The 17,786-nt window shown below is 43.3% G+C and overlaps 1 protein-coding gene across 3 annotated transcripts in view; it reads right to left on the bottom strand.

Moving 5' to 3' along the window:
* The window catches only part of Trpv1 (transient receptor potential cation channel subfamily V member 1), a 50,299-nt gene that overhangs the window by 12,874 nt on the left and 19,639 nt on the right, over positions 1 to 17,786 (bottom strand). For all 3 annotated transcript variants that reach the window (XR_012438784.1, XM_074047175.1, XM_074047176.1), the window contains exons 3-12: positions 17,582 to 17,748; positions 17,352 to 17,504; positions 16,720 to 16,860; positions 16,317 to 16,615; positions 15,375 to 15,554; positions 12,472 to 12,630; positions 11,095 to 11,190; positions 9,319 to 9,389; positions 991 to 1,156; positions 576 to 642 (exon numbers count right to left, since the gene is read on the bottom strand). Coding sequence is in view for 2 of the 3 variants with exons in the window: in XM_074047175.1 (XP_073903276.1) it covers positions 576 to 642; positions 991 to 1,156; positions 9,319 to 9,389; positions 11,095 to 11,190; positions 12,472 to 12,630; positions 15,375 to 15,554; positions 16,317 to 16,615; positions 16,720 to 16,860; positions 17,352 to 17,504; positions 17,582 to 17,748 (1,499 nt within the window). In the remaining variant the exon portion in view is untranslated. The remainder of the gene's footprint in view (positions 1 to 575; positions 643 to 990; positions 1,157 to 9,318; positions 9,390 to 11,094; positions 11,191 to 12,471; positions 12,631 to 15,374; positions 15,555 to 16,316; positions 16,616 to 16,719; positions 16,861 to 17,351; positions 17,505 to 17,581; positions 17,749 to 17,786) is intronic.

The raw sequence follows: 17,786 nt of genomic DNA, 5'->3' as shown, positions 1-17,786 counted from the left end.
GGAAAAGAGGGAGGAGAGAAAGGAAGCAAAAGGAAAGGAAACACTTTCCTGATTTTGATAGTTGCACAGTGCTTATATAGGAATGTTCTTTTAGGAACATTTAGGAATGTTTTAGGAAGTATTTAGTGGTAAAAGCTGATCATGTCTGAAACTTACTTTCAAATAGTTTTTCACTGTGAGCTGTTTGTATAGGAAGAGAAAGTGATTTTAAAATGTGGTAAAATATGGGGAATGTGGGTAAGGAATATAAAGAAGTTATTGGTGCCTTTCTTGAAACTTTCTTGTAAGTCTTAAGTGTCAAAATAGAAAAGTTAGGGGAAAAACTGAGCCAAAATTCAGCTATACTACAAGCAAGCAGCACTCCCTATCTCAAAAATTACTGAAAACATTTTATGAACCACATTTCCGAGTACTCAGGCTGGATTTGGTGTGTTCTCTGTCCATCTACTCTGCCACCTACAGGCATGCACTTGTCCACCCTATCCGGCTCCTCCTCCCCCAGTCCTGGCAGATGCCTCAGGAGGTCAGGTGAGTGGGAACCCTACCCTCCCACTAGCCTTAATCAAGTCTGTTACCTGTGGAAAACCCAAACAAGAAAACAAGGTAGACAAACATGAATCGACACAGGTCTCTCAGGATCATCTGTGGAAGAGAGCAGGTTTATCAGAGGCAAGCCCAGGCCCTGGGAGAAGCAAGGGAAGGGCCAGGACAGCATCAGCCCAGAGTCAAAGAAACAGCTGGGGTTGGTAGTTTTTAGCTCAAGTATCATGAGGGACTCATCCACACCTCCCCCATGGTCTTCATTCTGGTTGGGAGAGGAATGCCTGGAATGTACAGAGGTCAAGTTTCAGGGGATCCCCCACACCTGGGTCAAGGCCAGATTGCTTGATTGTTGGGGAACAGTCTGGGAGCTAAACCAGCACCTCCCCAAAAAAAATAGAAACTGGGCATAGTACACCTGTGGGGTAAACAGAACTCCAAAGAACCCACCTTCTCAATCATGACAGCATAGATACCCATCTGCTGGAAGCCTCTGGTGTAGTAGAGCATGTTGGTCCAGCCCATGGCCAGGGAGAACACCATGGAAGCCACGTATTCTTTGCACTGGCTAAAGTACAGCACCACAGACACCAGCATGAACAGTGACTGCACAAAGCTGAGGGGAGAGGGACAGGAAGCTCTATTTATGGGTGCCTGAGAGGACTGGCCCCCTACAAATAAAGGCTCCAGGCTGCATGGGCCTGAAGACTGAGGCTGCAGGTCGTGTAGGAGCTGGGAGTGGGCTGTACTGCTTCCTTTAGCTCACACAGTCTCAACAGGACAATTATCATCCCTTTAAGAGGCAAAAATGGGTTGGAAGTGAAAGAAGTCCTACTCTGTATAAAGCACATATATAAATATAGCACAGATGTTCCTTGACTTATGGTGGGGCTATGTCCTGAAAAACCCACCATCAGTCAAAAATAAATTAAATGCACCTAAACTACTGAACAGCAGAGCTTAGCACAACCCACAGAAGGTTGTTCCCCTCATGATCACAGGGCTGATGGAATTGCAGCTCTCTGCAGCCACCCACTATCATGAGAGAAAATATGACACAGCTAATCCAGGGAAGGCCCAAATTTGTTATAAAAAGTGCAGTTGCTTTCCAAAGTTTATCGGTTAAATGCCATCACAAAGTCAAAAACTGGGCTGGGGATGTTAAGTTGGTGACCATCTGTACGTAAACAAATATATAATTTAATTGTGGTATTAAAATTTCCCAGGGTGGGAGCAATTAGGGAATAAAAACATCTAAAAAGGCAATAATGGGAAAAAAGTCTAAGAAATACTGCTTTGCCCCAACAACCTTCCAGCTCAATCCTCAGGAACAAGAAACTCTTTGGACACTGATGCCTATGATGGGGGCAGGCCATGCTCTCCCAAAAACTCACAGGCAGAGGCTGCTGACCACACCTCACACTCAGAAGCAAAGGCAGGAAAAACTGTCCCTCAGTGCCCTAGACCAGTAGACAAGGTAGAGGCTATGGTGGTGGGCGGGCGGGGGGGGGGGGGGGGGGGGGGTGCGGAATCCTATGACAAATCGACTCAATGATCCCTTCTTTACTTATTCAGCCCAGGTCCCCTGGTTCATTGTGACTGCCTCCAAAAATCCTCCTTACTGAATTCACCCTGCAGACCACATTGACTACCTCACCTTCCATTTGTGTGAGAAGCTAAGCAAAAGTCACCACTGTGCTGATGTGAGTCTATGGAAAACTGAAGACTGTATCAATAAACTGACTTACCAACTCAAATTCACTTTATAGTCTACCATGCCAAAAAAACATTAAAAGATGAAAATGAGAACTAATGCCAGTTGAAATAGGTCCCCACAGTGAATTTCGAAAGCTGCAAATCATGGACAAATGAAAAGTGACTTAGCAGACCCAAGAATGCCAAATCCAGAGCTAGCCATGGGGAAAGCTGAGAAGCAGCTATTTCAGTGAAGGGCCCACAAAGTCAAGCAACCTGGAGGGAGGTAAGGAAGGACCTAAAATAAGGAGGTCTGGAAGCTTTGTCTAAGGGCTGGTAGGATGGCTCAAGTGGTAGAGCACCAGTCTAGTAAGTGTAAGGCCCTGAGTTCAAATTCCAGTATTGTCAAGAACAAAAATAAGCTCTGAAGAAGACAAAATAAAGGGTCTTTAGGTGTAGCTCTCCATGTTGCAGAATAAAGTCCTAGAGTTCAATGCAAAACGAAAATGAAAAACAAAAGGCCTTTGACCCAGGCTTATCTAGCATCATTGAAAGCAACTGTATGTTACCAAAACTAGGGAGACTGGATATTGTGTGAGTTTTACAGTATAGCTGACAGCAAGCCCTTATATCCCCCTCAGCTCTCAGAAAACTAGGACTAAGATTTCTTCCTTCCAGGTAAAAAAAAAATTGAAAAAAAATGTCCTCTGTAAATCTGACAGACCCAAGGACAAAAAGCCAAATAGGCTAATTTTGGTTCTTCTCCAGTAAATGGTTTATCTAGATCAACCTGTAGTGAGGTCCAGAATTAATAAGCCCCAGCCACACATTAAGAGTTTGCAACCAGTGCTCTACTCTTAATCACAAGCAGATACCAGGGATTTCCAGTTTCTGATGACAGAATCTAACATAAAAGAGAGAGAAACAAGTAAACAAATGGGAAACAACAACTTTGATAAAGGGAAAACTATGTGAAAAAGAAAAAAAGCTTGCAAAACAAAACAAAACAAAAAAAAACTATCTTAATAGTCTCAGAGAGACAAAAGAATATATCACATCCTGAAACAAGAATAGAGTGCTACTAGTAAAGAATGAACAGAATTTTTTAAAGAACTTTTAGAAGTTAAAAACATTATCAAAAATGACCAAGTTTATTCCAGCACTATTCACAATAGCCAAGTTAAGGAATCTGACTAGGTGCTCATCAAGGAAAATGTGATATATATCAGCCCCATTATGAAATTTTGTCATAATGTTAAACAAAATAAGACAGATACAGAAAGACAAATATCACAAGCTTTCTCTTATATGCTGAAAAAAGTACATGAAAGCAGAAGGGGGACTATTTTGGAACAGTAAGGGACCAGGCAGAAGAAAGACAGTAGAGGGTAACGGGGGGTGAATATAAATAAAGTACATTATTTACATGTATGATATATATATATATATATATATATATATCATATATATATGACAAGCCAAAACCGGGTGCCACTCTCCCCACTCATTCAACATAGTACTGGAATTCCTATCTAGAGCAAAAACACAGAATAAAGCAATAAGAGGGATACAAATAGGAAAGGAAGAAGTCAAATTGTCCCTATTTGCAGATGATATGGTCTTATACCTAAAAACTCAACCAAAAAACCTCTTAGATTTCAGAACCATGTTCAGCAAAGTAGCAGGATACAAAATCAATACACAAAAATCAGTAGCATTTCTATACCCAAACAGTGAACAGTCTGAGAAAGAAATCAGGAAAACAAAACCATTCACAATAACTTCAAAAAAATTAAAACACCTAGGAATAAATTTAACGAAGGAGGTGACTGATACAATGAAAATTAATAATCACTTAAAGAAAGAAACCAATGAAGACATTAGAAGATGGAAAAATATTCCATGCTCATGGATCAGCAGAATACTGTGAAAATGATTATACTACCAAATGCAATGCTTATCAAAATTCCAATAACTTTCTTCACTGAGATAGAAAAGTTCTATCCTAAAGTTCATATGGAAGCACAAAAGATCTCAAATAGCCAAAGCAATCCTGAGTCAAAAAAGCAACGCTGGAGGTATCACAATACCTGACTTCAAACTATACTACAGAGTCATAGTAATAAAAAAAAATATGGTACTAGCACAAAAACAGACATGAAGACCAATGGAATAGAATAGAAGATGCTGACACAAACCCACTCATCTATAGCATTTAACAAAGAAGCCCAAATTATGAGTTGGAGAAAAGATAGCCTCTTCAACAAATGGTACTAGGAAACTGGATATCTACCTAAAGAAGACTGAAATTAGATCCCAGTCTCTCACCTTATACTAGTATCAACTCGAAGTGGGTTAAAAACATTAATATAAGATCTAAAAAGGTGAAGTTGCTCCAGGAAAAAATAGGGAATACATTGGACCACAGAGGCATATGTAATAACTTTATGAATAGAACTCCAATAGCTCAGCAATTAAAAGAAACTAAGACTTCTGCACGGCAAAGGAAATAGTCATTAGATGGAAGAGACAGCCCACAGAATGGGACAAAACCTTTGCCAGTTATCCATCTCACAGGGGATTAATAACCACAATATACAGGGGGGCTCAAAAAACTAATCTCCCTATATAGCTATCTTAAACAAACAAAAATGTCTTTTTTTCAAAAATGGACAACAGGAAAGTAAAATAGGTCCTATCTGGAGGGTTGGTACCAGTGGGATAGAGAAGAATAAAAGGAAAGGGTGTAAATATAGTGGAAATACTACGTACTCATGTATAAAAATGGAAAAATCAGACTTGTTGAAACTATTCCAGGAGTGGGGGGAGGAGGAATAAAGGAGAATGATGGAGGAGGTGAATTCAACTACGATATGTTGTAAGAACTTTTGTAAATGTCACAATGTACCCCCAGTACAACAATAATATGATAATAAAAATTAATTTAAAAAGGATATTTCAGATCTCAAATCCACAAAAAAAAAAACTAACCTCTCAAAGAATCAACAACCCACTGAGCAAATGGGTAAATGAGCTGAACAGACAATTCTCAAAAGAAGAAATACAAATGGCCGATAAATACATGAAGAAATGCTCAACATCCTTGACCATAAAGGAAATACAAATAAAAACACACTGAGATTTCATCTCACTCCAGTCAGAATGGCCATCATCAATAATGCGAACAACAGCAAACGCTAGGGAGGATGTTGGGGAAAAAGGAACTCTTACACACTGTTGGTGGGAATGTAAATTAGTGCAACCACTATGAAAAGCAGTATAGAGGTTCCTCAAAAAACTAAAAATAGAACTACCATATGATCCAGCAATACCATTCCTGGGCATATACCCAAAGGAATATGCTCCAATATATGATACAGCCACTTATACTCCATGTTTATTATAGCACCATTCACAATAACCAAGCTTTGGAAACAGTTCAGATGCCCCACAACTGATGAATGGATTAAGAAATTGTGGTATATATACACAATGGAGTCTTACTCAGCTATAAGGAAGAATGAAATTATGTTGTTTGCAGGTAAATGGATGGAAGTGGAGAACATGTTAAGTGAAGTAAGCCAGGCTCAAAAGGTCAGAGGTTACATTTTTCCCTCCTATGAGAAAGCTAGACCTGTAAGTTAAGTGTACATATAAATACATACATAATCTTCTATACATATATATATAGGCTCACTAATACAATCTTCTATGAGAGAGAGAGAGAAAAAATTTTAGTGGATCTGTCTGAAGGGACTAAGAGAGTCAGGAGAAGGAAAGAAAATGTTAAAGAGTGAAAAATACTGAAACATCCCTTCTATATATGAATATAATATAATGCACTGTAAACTGTTGAATAATAGGGGAGCAGGGCAATAAAGAAAGAGTAAGCAATGGGGGTGGTTAATCTGATTACAGCACAATATATGCATGTCTGAAGCCAGGTGCCGGTGGCTCATGCCTATAATCCTAGCTACTCAGGAGGCAGACATTAGGAGGATCAAGGTTCGAAGTCAGCCCTGGGCAAATAGTTTGTGAGACCCTATCCTGAAAATAACTAACACACACAAAAAGAAAGGCTGGTGGAGTGGCTCAAGGTGTAGGTCTTGAGTTTAAGCCCCAGTACTGCAAAAAAAAAATATATATATATATATATTATATATGTATACACATATACATATATATATATTCAGACATATATGTGTGTAGATATAGGAATGATTATACAACCAATTATATATAGATAGATGAAATGCCAAGGCAAAACTCTCTTGGACTATCAATAGATGCTTTAGATTTTTTTTTTTTTTTTGCAGTACTGGGGCTTGAACTCAGGGCCTGGCACTTGATAGACAGGCACTCTACCGCTTGAGTCACTCCACAAGTTCAATATATACTTTTTAAAAAATGAAAGACAGGAAGGGAAAATAGGTCTTTTCCAGGAGTGGGTAGCATGGGAGAGGGGAAGGCATAGGAAAGGGTGAATGAGGACAAATACAGTGGATATATTTCATATGTGAAAACAGAATAATGAAACCTGTTGAAATTGACTAAGAAGGGGGGAGGGAGAATAATGGAAGGGGTAAACCTAACTAAAAGATATTGTAAGTACATATGTAAATACCAAAAGGTATCCCCTATACAACTATTAGATGCTAACAGTAAATTTCTTTAAAATGATTACATAACCAATTGGAATGATAGGAAGCAGAAGAGAGGGCAGATGTTAAATCTTCACTAGATGTACAAATGTCAAAAGAAAGAGCTAAAAAATGGAAAGTGCCCAAGAAAGGAAGATTTCAGAGAATGGAAAGGACTTGGACCAGAAACTCCTGTATTTGTTTATTTTTATCAATGTACATGAATAGCTTTGATAAAATTTAAGATATTACATGTATATGTATACATATACATAAAATATATAAACACTCAGATGTGTGTGTGTGTGTGTGTGTGTGTGTGTGTGTGTGAATGGGTGTGTGTGTGTTTTGTTTTTGTTTTTGGTGGTGTGGGGTTTGAACTCAGGCCTTGTGCTAGGCTACGCAGGCACTCTACCATTTGAGCTCACCCCAGCCATTTGGCCTTAGGTGTTTTTTTTGAATAGGGTCAGGTTTATGCCCCCATCATCCTGGACTGAAATTCTCCTATTTAAACTTCCTGCATGACTGGAATGACTGGCACCCACCACTATGCCCAGCTTTTATTGGTTGGGATGGGGTCTCACTAACTTTTTACCTGGGCTGACCTTGAACCATAATTCTCCCAATCGCCACCTCCCAAGGACCTAGAATTACAGGGTGTGAGCTGCCATGCCTGCTTTATGTATGTGTTGTTGTGTTTTTTTTTTTTTAACATAACCAAAATGGATCTTCCCAGGCAGAGAATCATGAGATTATCAGCAAACCCTATGTAGAATGTTACTTGTCTTAGACAAGTCAGTGCTAGTTCCACAGACCCTGCAACCTGAGTTTCCCCTCTGGGGCTAAAGTACAGGAATCTCAAGATTAGAAGGAAAAGATGAGGTTTATGAGTCCTAGAGACAAGCTACCTGCAACAGGGTTAGAAATCAACTCCTTATTCTTGTCAGGAATGAAGAGAGGTTGCAGGAATGAGGGAAACCTGGAGACTGGTACAGAGACCATGAGTGGAGATCCCAGGAATCAAGCCCCTCTCTATCTGAAAGCCCCATCCATAGGCTGCAGCTCCGTGGTTGCAGCTTATTTTATGAAGAAATGAGCTTTCTTGGGATATTCACATTGTTTATATATTCACACCTGTCTCCTCCTAAAGCAGTGTTTCTCAACCAGGGACAATTCTGGCACACACATACACACACCACATCACACCAAGTGGGGAGCCTTTGGTAATATCTGTAGATAGTTTTTGACTGTCGAGACTGGAGGATGGCGGAAAGCTGCTAGAATCTGGTGAGTAGAGGCCAGTGGTCCTGCTAAATCTTCTTCAATGCACAGGAAAGATTCAACCTCACCACAACTGAGAACTCTCTAGTCTAAAATGTTGATAGAGGACAGGGAAAGAAATCTTGACTTAAAAATTGGAAATTTTTAGCTGGGTGCCTGTGGTTCACATCTGCAATCCTAGCTACTCAGGAGGGAGAGATTAGGAGGATAGTGGTTCAAAGCAAGGCCCAGGCAAGTAGTTTGTGAAACCCTATCTCAAAAACATCCAACACAAAAGAGGGCTGGCAGAGTAGCTCAAGTGGTAGAGCACCTGCCTAGCAAGTGGAAAGCCCTAAGTTCAAACCCCAGTACCACACACAAAAAAAAGGAACAGGTACTAGAGAAAAGGTTAGATCAAAAAGAATTAACCTAGAAGGTAACACCCACGCACAGGAAATCAATGTGAGTCAATGCCCTATATAGCTATCCTTATCTCAACCAGCAAAAACTCTTGTTCCTTCCTATTATTGCTTATACTCTCTCTACAACAAGATTAGAAATAAGGGCAAAATAGTTTCTGCTGGGTATTGGGGGGGGAGAGGGAGGGGGCGGAGTGGGTGGTAAGGGAGGGGGTGGGGGCAGTGGGGAGAAATGAACCAATCCTTGTATGCACATATGAATAATAAAAGAAAAATGAAAAAAAAAAAAAAGGAAAAATTGGAAATTCTTGAAGGCGGGAAAGCCATGTGTATTTCACCTCAGTCTTCCAGTGCGAACAACACAGGGAATATCAGAGAAATGGAAAAAGTGAACAAGAGAACGCATGACTCAGACGGTTAAGTCATATGAGCCCATGACACACTCTGTCAATCCCAGCACCTGGTACTTATCTGGCATGGAGTAGACAAGTCTCCATATTGATTCATGCAACAACTCTTATCGAGTGTCTTCCACCATTGCTCCAACATGTTTACTGAGGCCCTACCATATGCCAGGCCCAATGAGTGAAAGAATACATGAAAGCTGACTGCTCTCACTTCAGGACTGAGCCAAAAGAGGCATAAGAGTCAAAATGTCAGGCAATGGGCATGGTTCAAGAGGGAGAGTGCCTACCTAGCAATTTTGAAGCCCTGAGTTCAAACCCCAGAACCACCACAAAATAAAAAGTCAAAATGTCACTTACAAAAGCGTCTCACTATAGCTGTCCACAAACAAGCTCTTGATAGATGGACGCCTCTGCAGGAAATATTGAATCTGCAAGTGAATAGACAGAGTAAAGTCCCAGGAAATATCAGATGTAGCCAAATGGTAAGCACCCAGCACGCTTCCTAAGTGTCAGCATGATGGGACCCTGAAGTTCGATCAAGCAGAGATTATGAAGAATGAAACAGCATGGACCAGTCTAGTAGGTAATGTTATGTGACTCCGAGATTTTTTTCAAATATAAATTAGAATTACAAGTATACCTAGAATTAAATTCAGGAAGGCAAAGTCACCAAAATGTTACCAATTGCTGAAATTTAAAGGTGGCACTGGGCAATTTTTTTTTTCCATTCTAACTGTGCTTTTTTCTTAATTTTCTTTAAATAAACATTATAGCAAAAATTCTTTTATACAGCTTCCATTGAACTAACTCACCAGATTAATCATTGGTAGCTATGAGTTCCCCTCCAGGGCACACATATAAATTAATCCCCATACACTCAGGTTTGTCACACACTCCGTTTGCCAAGGGTGTGTTCACATCAGCTGCACTTGCTCCTGAGGGTTTATACTTTAGTATAATATAAACTAGAAAGATGGTTGTTTCTGTGAAGACAAAGTCCAATGATTTGTAAAGACTTCATAAAAGTGAGTCACTAAAAAAGAGAAATGTAATTTAGACCAAAAGGTGGGGGTTAAAATCATAATGAGCTGGATGCAGTGGCTCATGCCTGTAATCCTAGCTACTCAGGAAGTAGAGAACTGTGGTTTGAGGCCAGCCTAGGCAAAAAGTTAGCAAAACCCCCTCTCAACCAAAACCTGAACATGGTGATGCATGCCTGTCATCCCAGCTATGTAGGAAGTATAAATAGGAAGATCATGGTCCAGGCCGGCCTGGTCATAAAGCAAGACCCTATCCCAAAACTAATTAAATCAAAAAGGACTGGAGACATGGCTCAAATGGTAGAATGCCCACCTAACAAGTGAGAGGCCCTGAGTTCAAGCCCCAGTGCCGCCAAAAAAATCATAATGATCTCACCAGGCATAGTAGTACACACCTTTAATTCCAGCATTAAGGAAGCTGAGGCAGGAAGAATGAGAGTTCAAGGACAACCTGAGCTACACAGGGAGGTCCAATCTCAAATAATAATAATAATCTCAAATTCTGCATTCAGATCTCTTTGTATGCATCTACATTCTTGCCCCTCTATAAAGAAGCTGAAACTAGAAATCATAAATCACTATAGCTTTGGTTTGTGTTAGGAAGGTGATGTAAAATTCTAAAAGGTGGTCCCACATTCAAAGGAAAGATCCCTCCTACTTAGGAGATTGGGCAAGGAATGTGCATGCATGAGTATTCAGTTAAAATAAAATGGTTCCAATATAAGGTAGATTTCCTTCCTCATCTGATCTTTAACACTGTTTTGATGAATGAAACTGTAAGTTGTAATCCTCTCACTTAAGAGGCTTCCACTTCTGCAATTAAATATTACATTCAATAGGAGGCTCATGGTGGGCATCCCATAGTATCTTCAAGCTCGACTACTCTGGGCCGCTGGGGGCACAGTGCAAAGTCCTCCAACCACAGCCATGAATGCCTGAGGGACTCTGCTCCATCTGCTCATATCTTAGCAACTCAAGCAGGGCCATTAAGTGTCTATTAAATTAAAATGTGAATGATAAATAACTGGTATTTTTGGCTTTTTGTCTCTTTTCTGTGATAATGGAAACTCACAGTATGGAAAAGAATACTTACCCCTCTGACAAAAAAGTAGACTCCCCCTAATACAGACAGAATCTCTCCAGTGACTCGGAAATAGTCTCCAACGGTGTTTTTCAATTCATAGGGAGGCTGTGAGATGCAAAGAAGTTGGTGACTCCATTCATTCATTTGTTCATTCAACAAACATTTACCAGATCCCAAGCCCTGTGAGTAAGATCCAGTCCTTATCTAGGAGACACAGCTCCATTAAGAGAGACAAAGAGTGCATTATTATGGAGACACCTGCAAGGAGGCCCTTCTGTAGCACCTGATTTCCACAAAGTGTCAGTCTCCAGGTGACAAGCAGAGGATCTTTTCAGTACTATGCTGTCTCCCAGGCCACGTCCTGCCCGGGGCTCTGCCTCTCCCAGAGTAGGGTAACGGGGTAGGTGGAAGCACTCCTACAGACCCAATGCCACAGGAATCCTGCTTCTCCCACAGCCCATGGTGCACACCTGCTCTCCCAGGAGTGCCGGAGCTTCCTGTGGATGGGAAGGGCAATCCCACACACACTTATGGGTATGATCTTTTTGTTTCAGCTATCAATTTCTGAAGAGGGTTACCATTGATGTTCCATAATTACGATTTCACTAGCTTATCTTGTTTTTTAGCACATTTCTCTTTTAAGTTATTAAATAGATGGATAGCAATCAGGTTTCACCTAACAATGAAATTGAAGTGGGGGGGTAGTTTTGTTTTTAGCAGTACTGAAGTTTGAATTCAGAGCCCCTTGCTTGCTAGACAGGTGCTTCACCACTTGAGCCTGAGCCTTACCCCCAGCCCAGAGTTTTTAGAACAAATTTACAGGCAAAGTGCCTCAGAAACAAAAGCAGCAAATTATGTGCCCTGGATATTGAACAAGAAGGACTCAACTCAGAAACTCAATGGAGCCATGGCTCAGGATAGAAGTACAGGTGTCATCTTAAGCTGCTTCAATGGATGGCACAGGGCCTGACACCAAAGAAGTGCTCAAAGTAGGTCCAGAAAGTGAATAATGTGCAACATAGGGCAGACCTTACACCATCCCTTCATCACAAAGACACCCAACCCAGGGCCAAGCTGCTTCCTGAGCCTAATTCCTGCATTCTTTCTAACAGAGTGCTCTCCACCCTGCACTCTGGGACCTCAGGGACCACATGCTCAGTTTAATCCAGCACGGTGGGCTAAAGGAGGGAGGCAAGGTACTAGACACTGAGTGGGCCCTTGGGGTAGCCTGACAGAAGGGAGACTGAGTCCAAGACTGTCCAGGTGGTTCTTCCACTTCTCCAGTGACCAGAAAGATGTCTGAAGCAGATTCTGGGCCTGGAGCTGGGGGAGCCTTATGGGAACATTTCTCCCAGCCCCCTAAAAAGCCCAAGCCTCTGGTCGCACCAAGCCATCCACAGGTCTGTAGTAGGCAGCTGCAGTGAAGGTGATCATGTACAAGCAGTAGACAAAGAAGTTGAAATAGAAGATGCGCTTGACAAATCTGTCCCACTTGTCTTGCAGGAGTCGATTCAAGGGCTCCACCAGGAGCATGTCATGGCGATTCTAAGGGAGCAAAGAGAAACGGGGTTCAGTGCCCACTACCACCTTATACACCCACGTCAGCCCACAGTGCTCCTCCACCCATGTCACCACACTCTGGGCATAACGACTCCTCTGCTCATCAAGCAGGTGAGAATCACCAGAGGTCTGATCACCAGCCAAGGCCGGGCTCCTGAGTAATCCACCCTCTTGGCCTCAGTGTCCCCATGGGTCCAATCAATGGGGGAAAACTGGAAAAGCCTTAGGGGCTCACTTTAGGACCCACAGCACTGCCCAACATTCTATGCCCATTATCTCTAGTAATTCATGCCAGGGAGACTTTATCCTTACTAGTCCCATAATAACAGGAAGAAGCTGGGTCAGGCAGAGCCTGGCATGCAGCCATACTCCAGGAAGGGCTGAGGGTGGTCAGGAAGGAACCTCTGGAGTCCTCATTTCTCACATTTTGCAGCCCTGGGTCAGGTCAGGGTGGCAATTACCACTATACATGAGATGTGAAGGAACCTGGGAGGCATTTCCTGCAATTGGGGACCAGTGCCTGGACACTGTCATTACAAGTATACTTTAGGCAAAACTCTCAAAACCAGAGACTTTGTTAAGATTAAAGTGACCCTAGGATGAATAAGCAAAAATCATCTCCTCCAGCCTCTCTCAGGCCCTTGAGTCCAAGCCCTAGCCCAAGCTTGATGGCTGTCAATAAGGTTAAGTGTCTTCTTGAATACCTCTAGGAACAGAAGATGCCGTACTCCTTCAAGAGGCCTGTGCAGAAATACTATCTGTAGGGAAGATCTGCTTGGTGTAGTAAATTTGGTCTTCTCTGCCTTCTGCCAGTGATCCCAGATCTAATCTGAGGGCTCTAGAACAAGCCCACACTCCCAGTCCCAGAGAGACTTTGACCACATGAGGATATCAGCGGTGGTCCCAAGCTTTCTCTCCTCCAGGTCAAATTCCTCAGTCCTTTTTGAGGCCATTTCTTATCCTAATCATTCCCCACCAGATTCAGGATGGCAGCCCAGATAGGGGCCAAAAGGGCAGAACAGGCCCAGCCCCACCCTTCCTGGATGCCATTCCTATAAATGCAAACTTGGACTGTTCCACACACACTACCGACAGCACAGACTCCAACCCCAAATTTGCTTAAGAAGCATGGAGTCTCACCTTAGAAAGGGGACAGGTGAGGTGGTCTTTGAAAGCAGTGATGGCAGGATAACTATTCAGTAAGTAACACCGAACCTTCACTTAGAACCAGAATAATTAAGTAAACTGACTTCCTTATACCTACACTAAAACAAACTCTAGATAAAGTGCCAAACATAAAATAATGATAAAGGAGCTAGAAGAAAACACAGAGGTGTAGGTATATAACTGGAAGTAGAGACGGCCCTCCTAAGTAGGGCACAAATCACAAAACCTATAAAAAGAAAAAGGCAAAGCAGCTTGACCCTATCAAAATGAAAAACTTTTATAAGAAAATGATACCATAGATGAAATGAAAAGGCAAGACACAGACTAGGAGAGAAAAAAAAACCTTTGCAATGTGATCAATAGATAAAAGACCAATTCATTTTGTAATGGGAGCAACTATAAACCAAAAAGGAAAGACAAACAGTCCAGTAGAAAAAAATGGCAAAGACAATGAATAGGAAATTCTCTAAAGAAAATTGAAAGGTTGATATTTGTATAAAAAATTAAACATTCTCTACCTCTTAGCAATCAAAAAAATGGTCTGTAATCCCAGCACTCGGGAGGCTGAGGCAGAAGGATAATGATTTAGGGCCAGACTGGGCTACATGTGGAGACCCTGCCAAAAGAAAAGAGAGAGAATAAGGGAGAGACAGAGAGAGAGGGGTGGGAGAGGGAGGGGAAGAGAGGGAGGAAGGAAGGAAAGAGGAAGGAGCAAAAGAAGAAAAGAAAGAAAATGAGAATTAAGACATTAATGAGATAGCATTTTTGGCTCCATGGAACTAGATTAGCTTTTTAAAAAAACTGGATGACATACAAGCTGGCAAGGATATCATAGCTGTATGTCCACTGGTAGATACATACATTGATTCATGAACTATTAAAATAACAAGTGAAACCAGGAGTGGTGACTCATTCCTATAATCCCAGCACTTAAGAGGCAGAGACAGGAAGATTGAGAGTTCTACTCCAGACTGGGACACAGGGTAAATTGGAGGCCAGCTTGGGCTATGTAGCAGGACCATGTGTCAAAAAAAAAACAAAAAAATTAAGTAAACTTATTTTTGATTTGACAATTCTAATTACATCTGTCTTTTACTGAAAAATCCTCAAACCCAAGCCATGGTAGTAGCAAGAATCTGAATATCCTGTTGCCACTTACTCCTCACCTCACTATAGAATACGATGCAACAATTTTTTTAATGAGACAAACCCATTTGTCTGATATAAAACTATCTGCAAAGCATCCCAGAAAATGGTTGTTCAACAATTATACATAGTTGGATTCCCATTTACATAAACAAAATGAAACTTTTTCTATATTACAAAAGCAGGGTTGTTCTTGTCTATGTATTTCTTAAACGTTCTTTATGGGACAATAATCATCTATTGTTTACATGCTTAAAGAAATATCCAATGAGAACGGAGAGGCTGCAGGGCCTGGGCTCAGGACAGTAGGGTTTCACCAGTGAGAGGCCTGGCAGAGCCAGACCGGATAGAGGTAGTATGAAGGACCCAGAGCCGCCCTCCCCATCCCTCCCCGTGTCTCAGCCCTGCCTACTCACAGGGGTCTCACTGCTGCTGTAGGCAATCACCTCCAGCACAGAGTTCTTCTCACAGGTGTCAATGCAGGACAGGTCATAAAGTGAGGAGTGCACTGGTCCGTAGGCCCACTCTGTGAACTTCCTAGATAGGTGCCGGCACTCAGGCTCCTGGATCTCCCTCTGGAGAATATAGGCCAAGACCTGCAGCAGGTACAAGAGCCATCAGAGGCCAGCCAGGGGCCCAGACACAGGCTGAATCACCATGCAGGCCCCAACCTCTCCTGGGAAATAAACTCAGTTTCCCAGCCCCATCTGAGACCCTGCCCAAACCTCTAGCAAGCTTCTACTTGCTCCTGCCCACCATCAAGATTCACCTGCTCACTGCCACATCAAACCCACCCTCCTGGGCCCCTACCCCTATCATCCCCCAGTGAAGGAAAGTGCTGGTCCATTCTACAAAACCTCGAGCCAGAAAGAAATAAACAAACTCCAACAAATAAAACCAAGGTCAGAAAGCCTCAGAAGAGGCTTAGAGGAACAGGGTCAAGCTTCCATAATCTATTGGTACGTGCGCTCCCTCCCTCCAATTTCAGCAGCCCCACTAGCCTTCCATGGCCTGACATTATCCAAAGGCCTCTGACTTGGCTTGGACCTGCCCTATCCAAACTGTTCTCTAAGGACCCTCCCTGTCACCCAAAATCATGCTCACACTCGAAAAACATTAGCAGCCTCTTTTTCTATCTCACCCCAGGTTCCACTCACCCCACCCCCAGGCCTGATTTCTGCCACTACCTTGGGTCTTAGAAATCAGAAACGGCCACGTCTGCCTTGCCAGGTTCTGCTTGACGGCTCACAATTCCTCTGCCTTACACTAACAGCCCTATGGACTGCACACAGTCCTCTTCCATGCCATCCTCACCCCAGGGGTGCCTACAGTTCAGGGCCCAAAGTCCCCTCCCCTACCCCGATCTTTCCACTGCTGGCAGCAAGAGCCAGCGGTGTGAGCCCCTTCTTGTTGGTGAGTTCCTCCAACTTCAGTGTGGGGTGCAGCTTGGCCCCCAGGATCAGAATTTCATTGTACATGCTTGTCACAAACTTGGTGTTGTCCACTGTGTTATCAGCCACCTCCACCAGGGCATGCAGCACGGTGTTGCCCACCGAGTCCCTGGCACTGATGTCTGCCGGTTGCCAGGAGTTCTGCAGCAGGAACTTCACAATGGCCAGCTGGTTGGTGCATGCAGCCAGGGAGAGGGGCAGCTCACCTGCAGCCAACACAGGACCCGCAGTGGGCCCCAGAAATGAGACCAGTCAGTCCCTGAACAACTAGGCCTCCAGCTCCCTCGTGTCTGCCACATGGTCTCCCTACCAAAGTAGAAGCCAGGCCTCCCTTTAGCGTTCTTAAAGAAGTCCCCATTGGCTGCAGCCTGTACATCTGCTCCATTCTCCACCAGGAGTGTCACCAGTGCTATGTTCCGTCTCTCGATGGCAATGTGCAACGCTGTCTGGCCTACAGAGGACACATACTATTGGCTTTGTGATCACAGTGCTGCAAGGGCCCTGACAGATGCACCCAGGGAAGGGCCCTGGTCAGGCAGCAACTGCTTTGAAAGAACCAAGCAGAAGGTGCCTGGATGGACCCTGCTGCAGGAGGGTCTCCAGAGGAGGTCATGGAGGTCCTAGGCATGAGTACTGACTCCTGGAAACAGGAGATACCAGGTTACAAAGGAGAGGAGTTGAAATTACCCTGGGGAAAGGAACAGCAGCAGAGAGAGAAGCCAAAGGTTATGACTTCCAGGGGCAGGGATCACCAAGTGAGGGGTAGCGGGGACCCCAGGGCCACAGCAGGAGACTGCAGATAAGGAAAGCAGGGATCAGAACCAGGAGAAAACACAGTAGCAGGAACAGGGTATAAGGTGCACAAAGAAATAAGAAGATCCCAGACCCTTAGGTTCCAGGTGTGCTGTGAACTGAGCCAAACCAACCCTACCACCGTCTCACCCTTGTAGTAGCTGTCTGTGTAGCTGGCATTGACAAACTCCTCCAGGCTGTCAGTCTGCCGGGCAATGTCCAGGAGCAGAGAGATTGTGTCATTCTGCCCGTTGTGAAGGTTGAGCATGGCTTTCAGCAGACAGGTCTTCCCTGTCTCAGGGTCTGAAACACAGAGGGAGAGTCAGACAGAGCCAGGCCAGACAGGAGGCCTTCCCAGGACATCAGCCTTGAGGGGCCACCTTTGAACTCGCTGTCAGTGAGGCGCTTCTTGCTCTTCTGCAGAAAGGGCAGCAGGCTCTCCAGTTCTTGGCAGTTACTCTGAGCAACAGCGTCAAAGATGCTCCTGCGGTCATAGAGCTTGAGGGGCTTCTCGGCACCATCAGGGACAGAGTGCTGGGATGGCTGCCTGGGGAGCAGATAATATTCTCATCTTATGTGCTGGCT

This window comes from Castor canadensis, chromosome 11 (assembly GCF_047511655.1).
Source record: "Castor canadensis chromosome 11, mCasCan1.hap1v2, whole genome shotgun sequence".
Taxonomy (NCBI): Eukaryota; Metazoa; Chordata; class Mammalia; order Rodentia; family Castoridae; genus Castor; species Castor canadensis.
The sequence above is the reverse complement of the archived record's forward strand: the minus strand, read 5'-3'. Positions and strand labels throughout refer to the sequence as shown.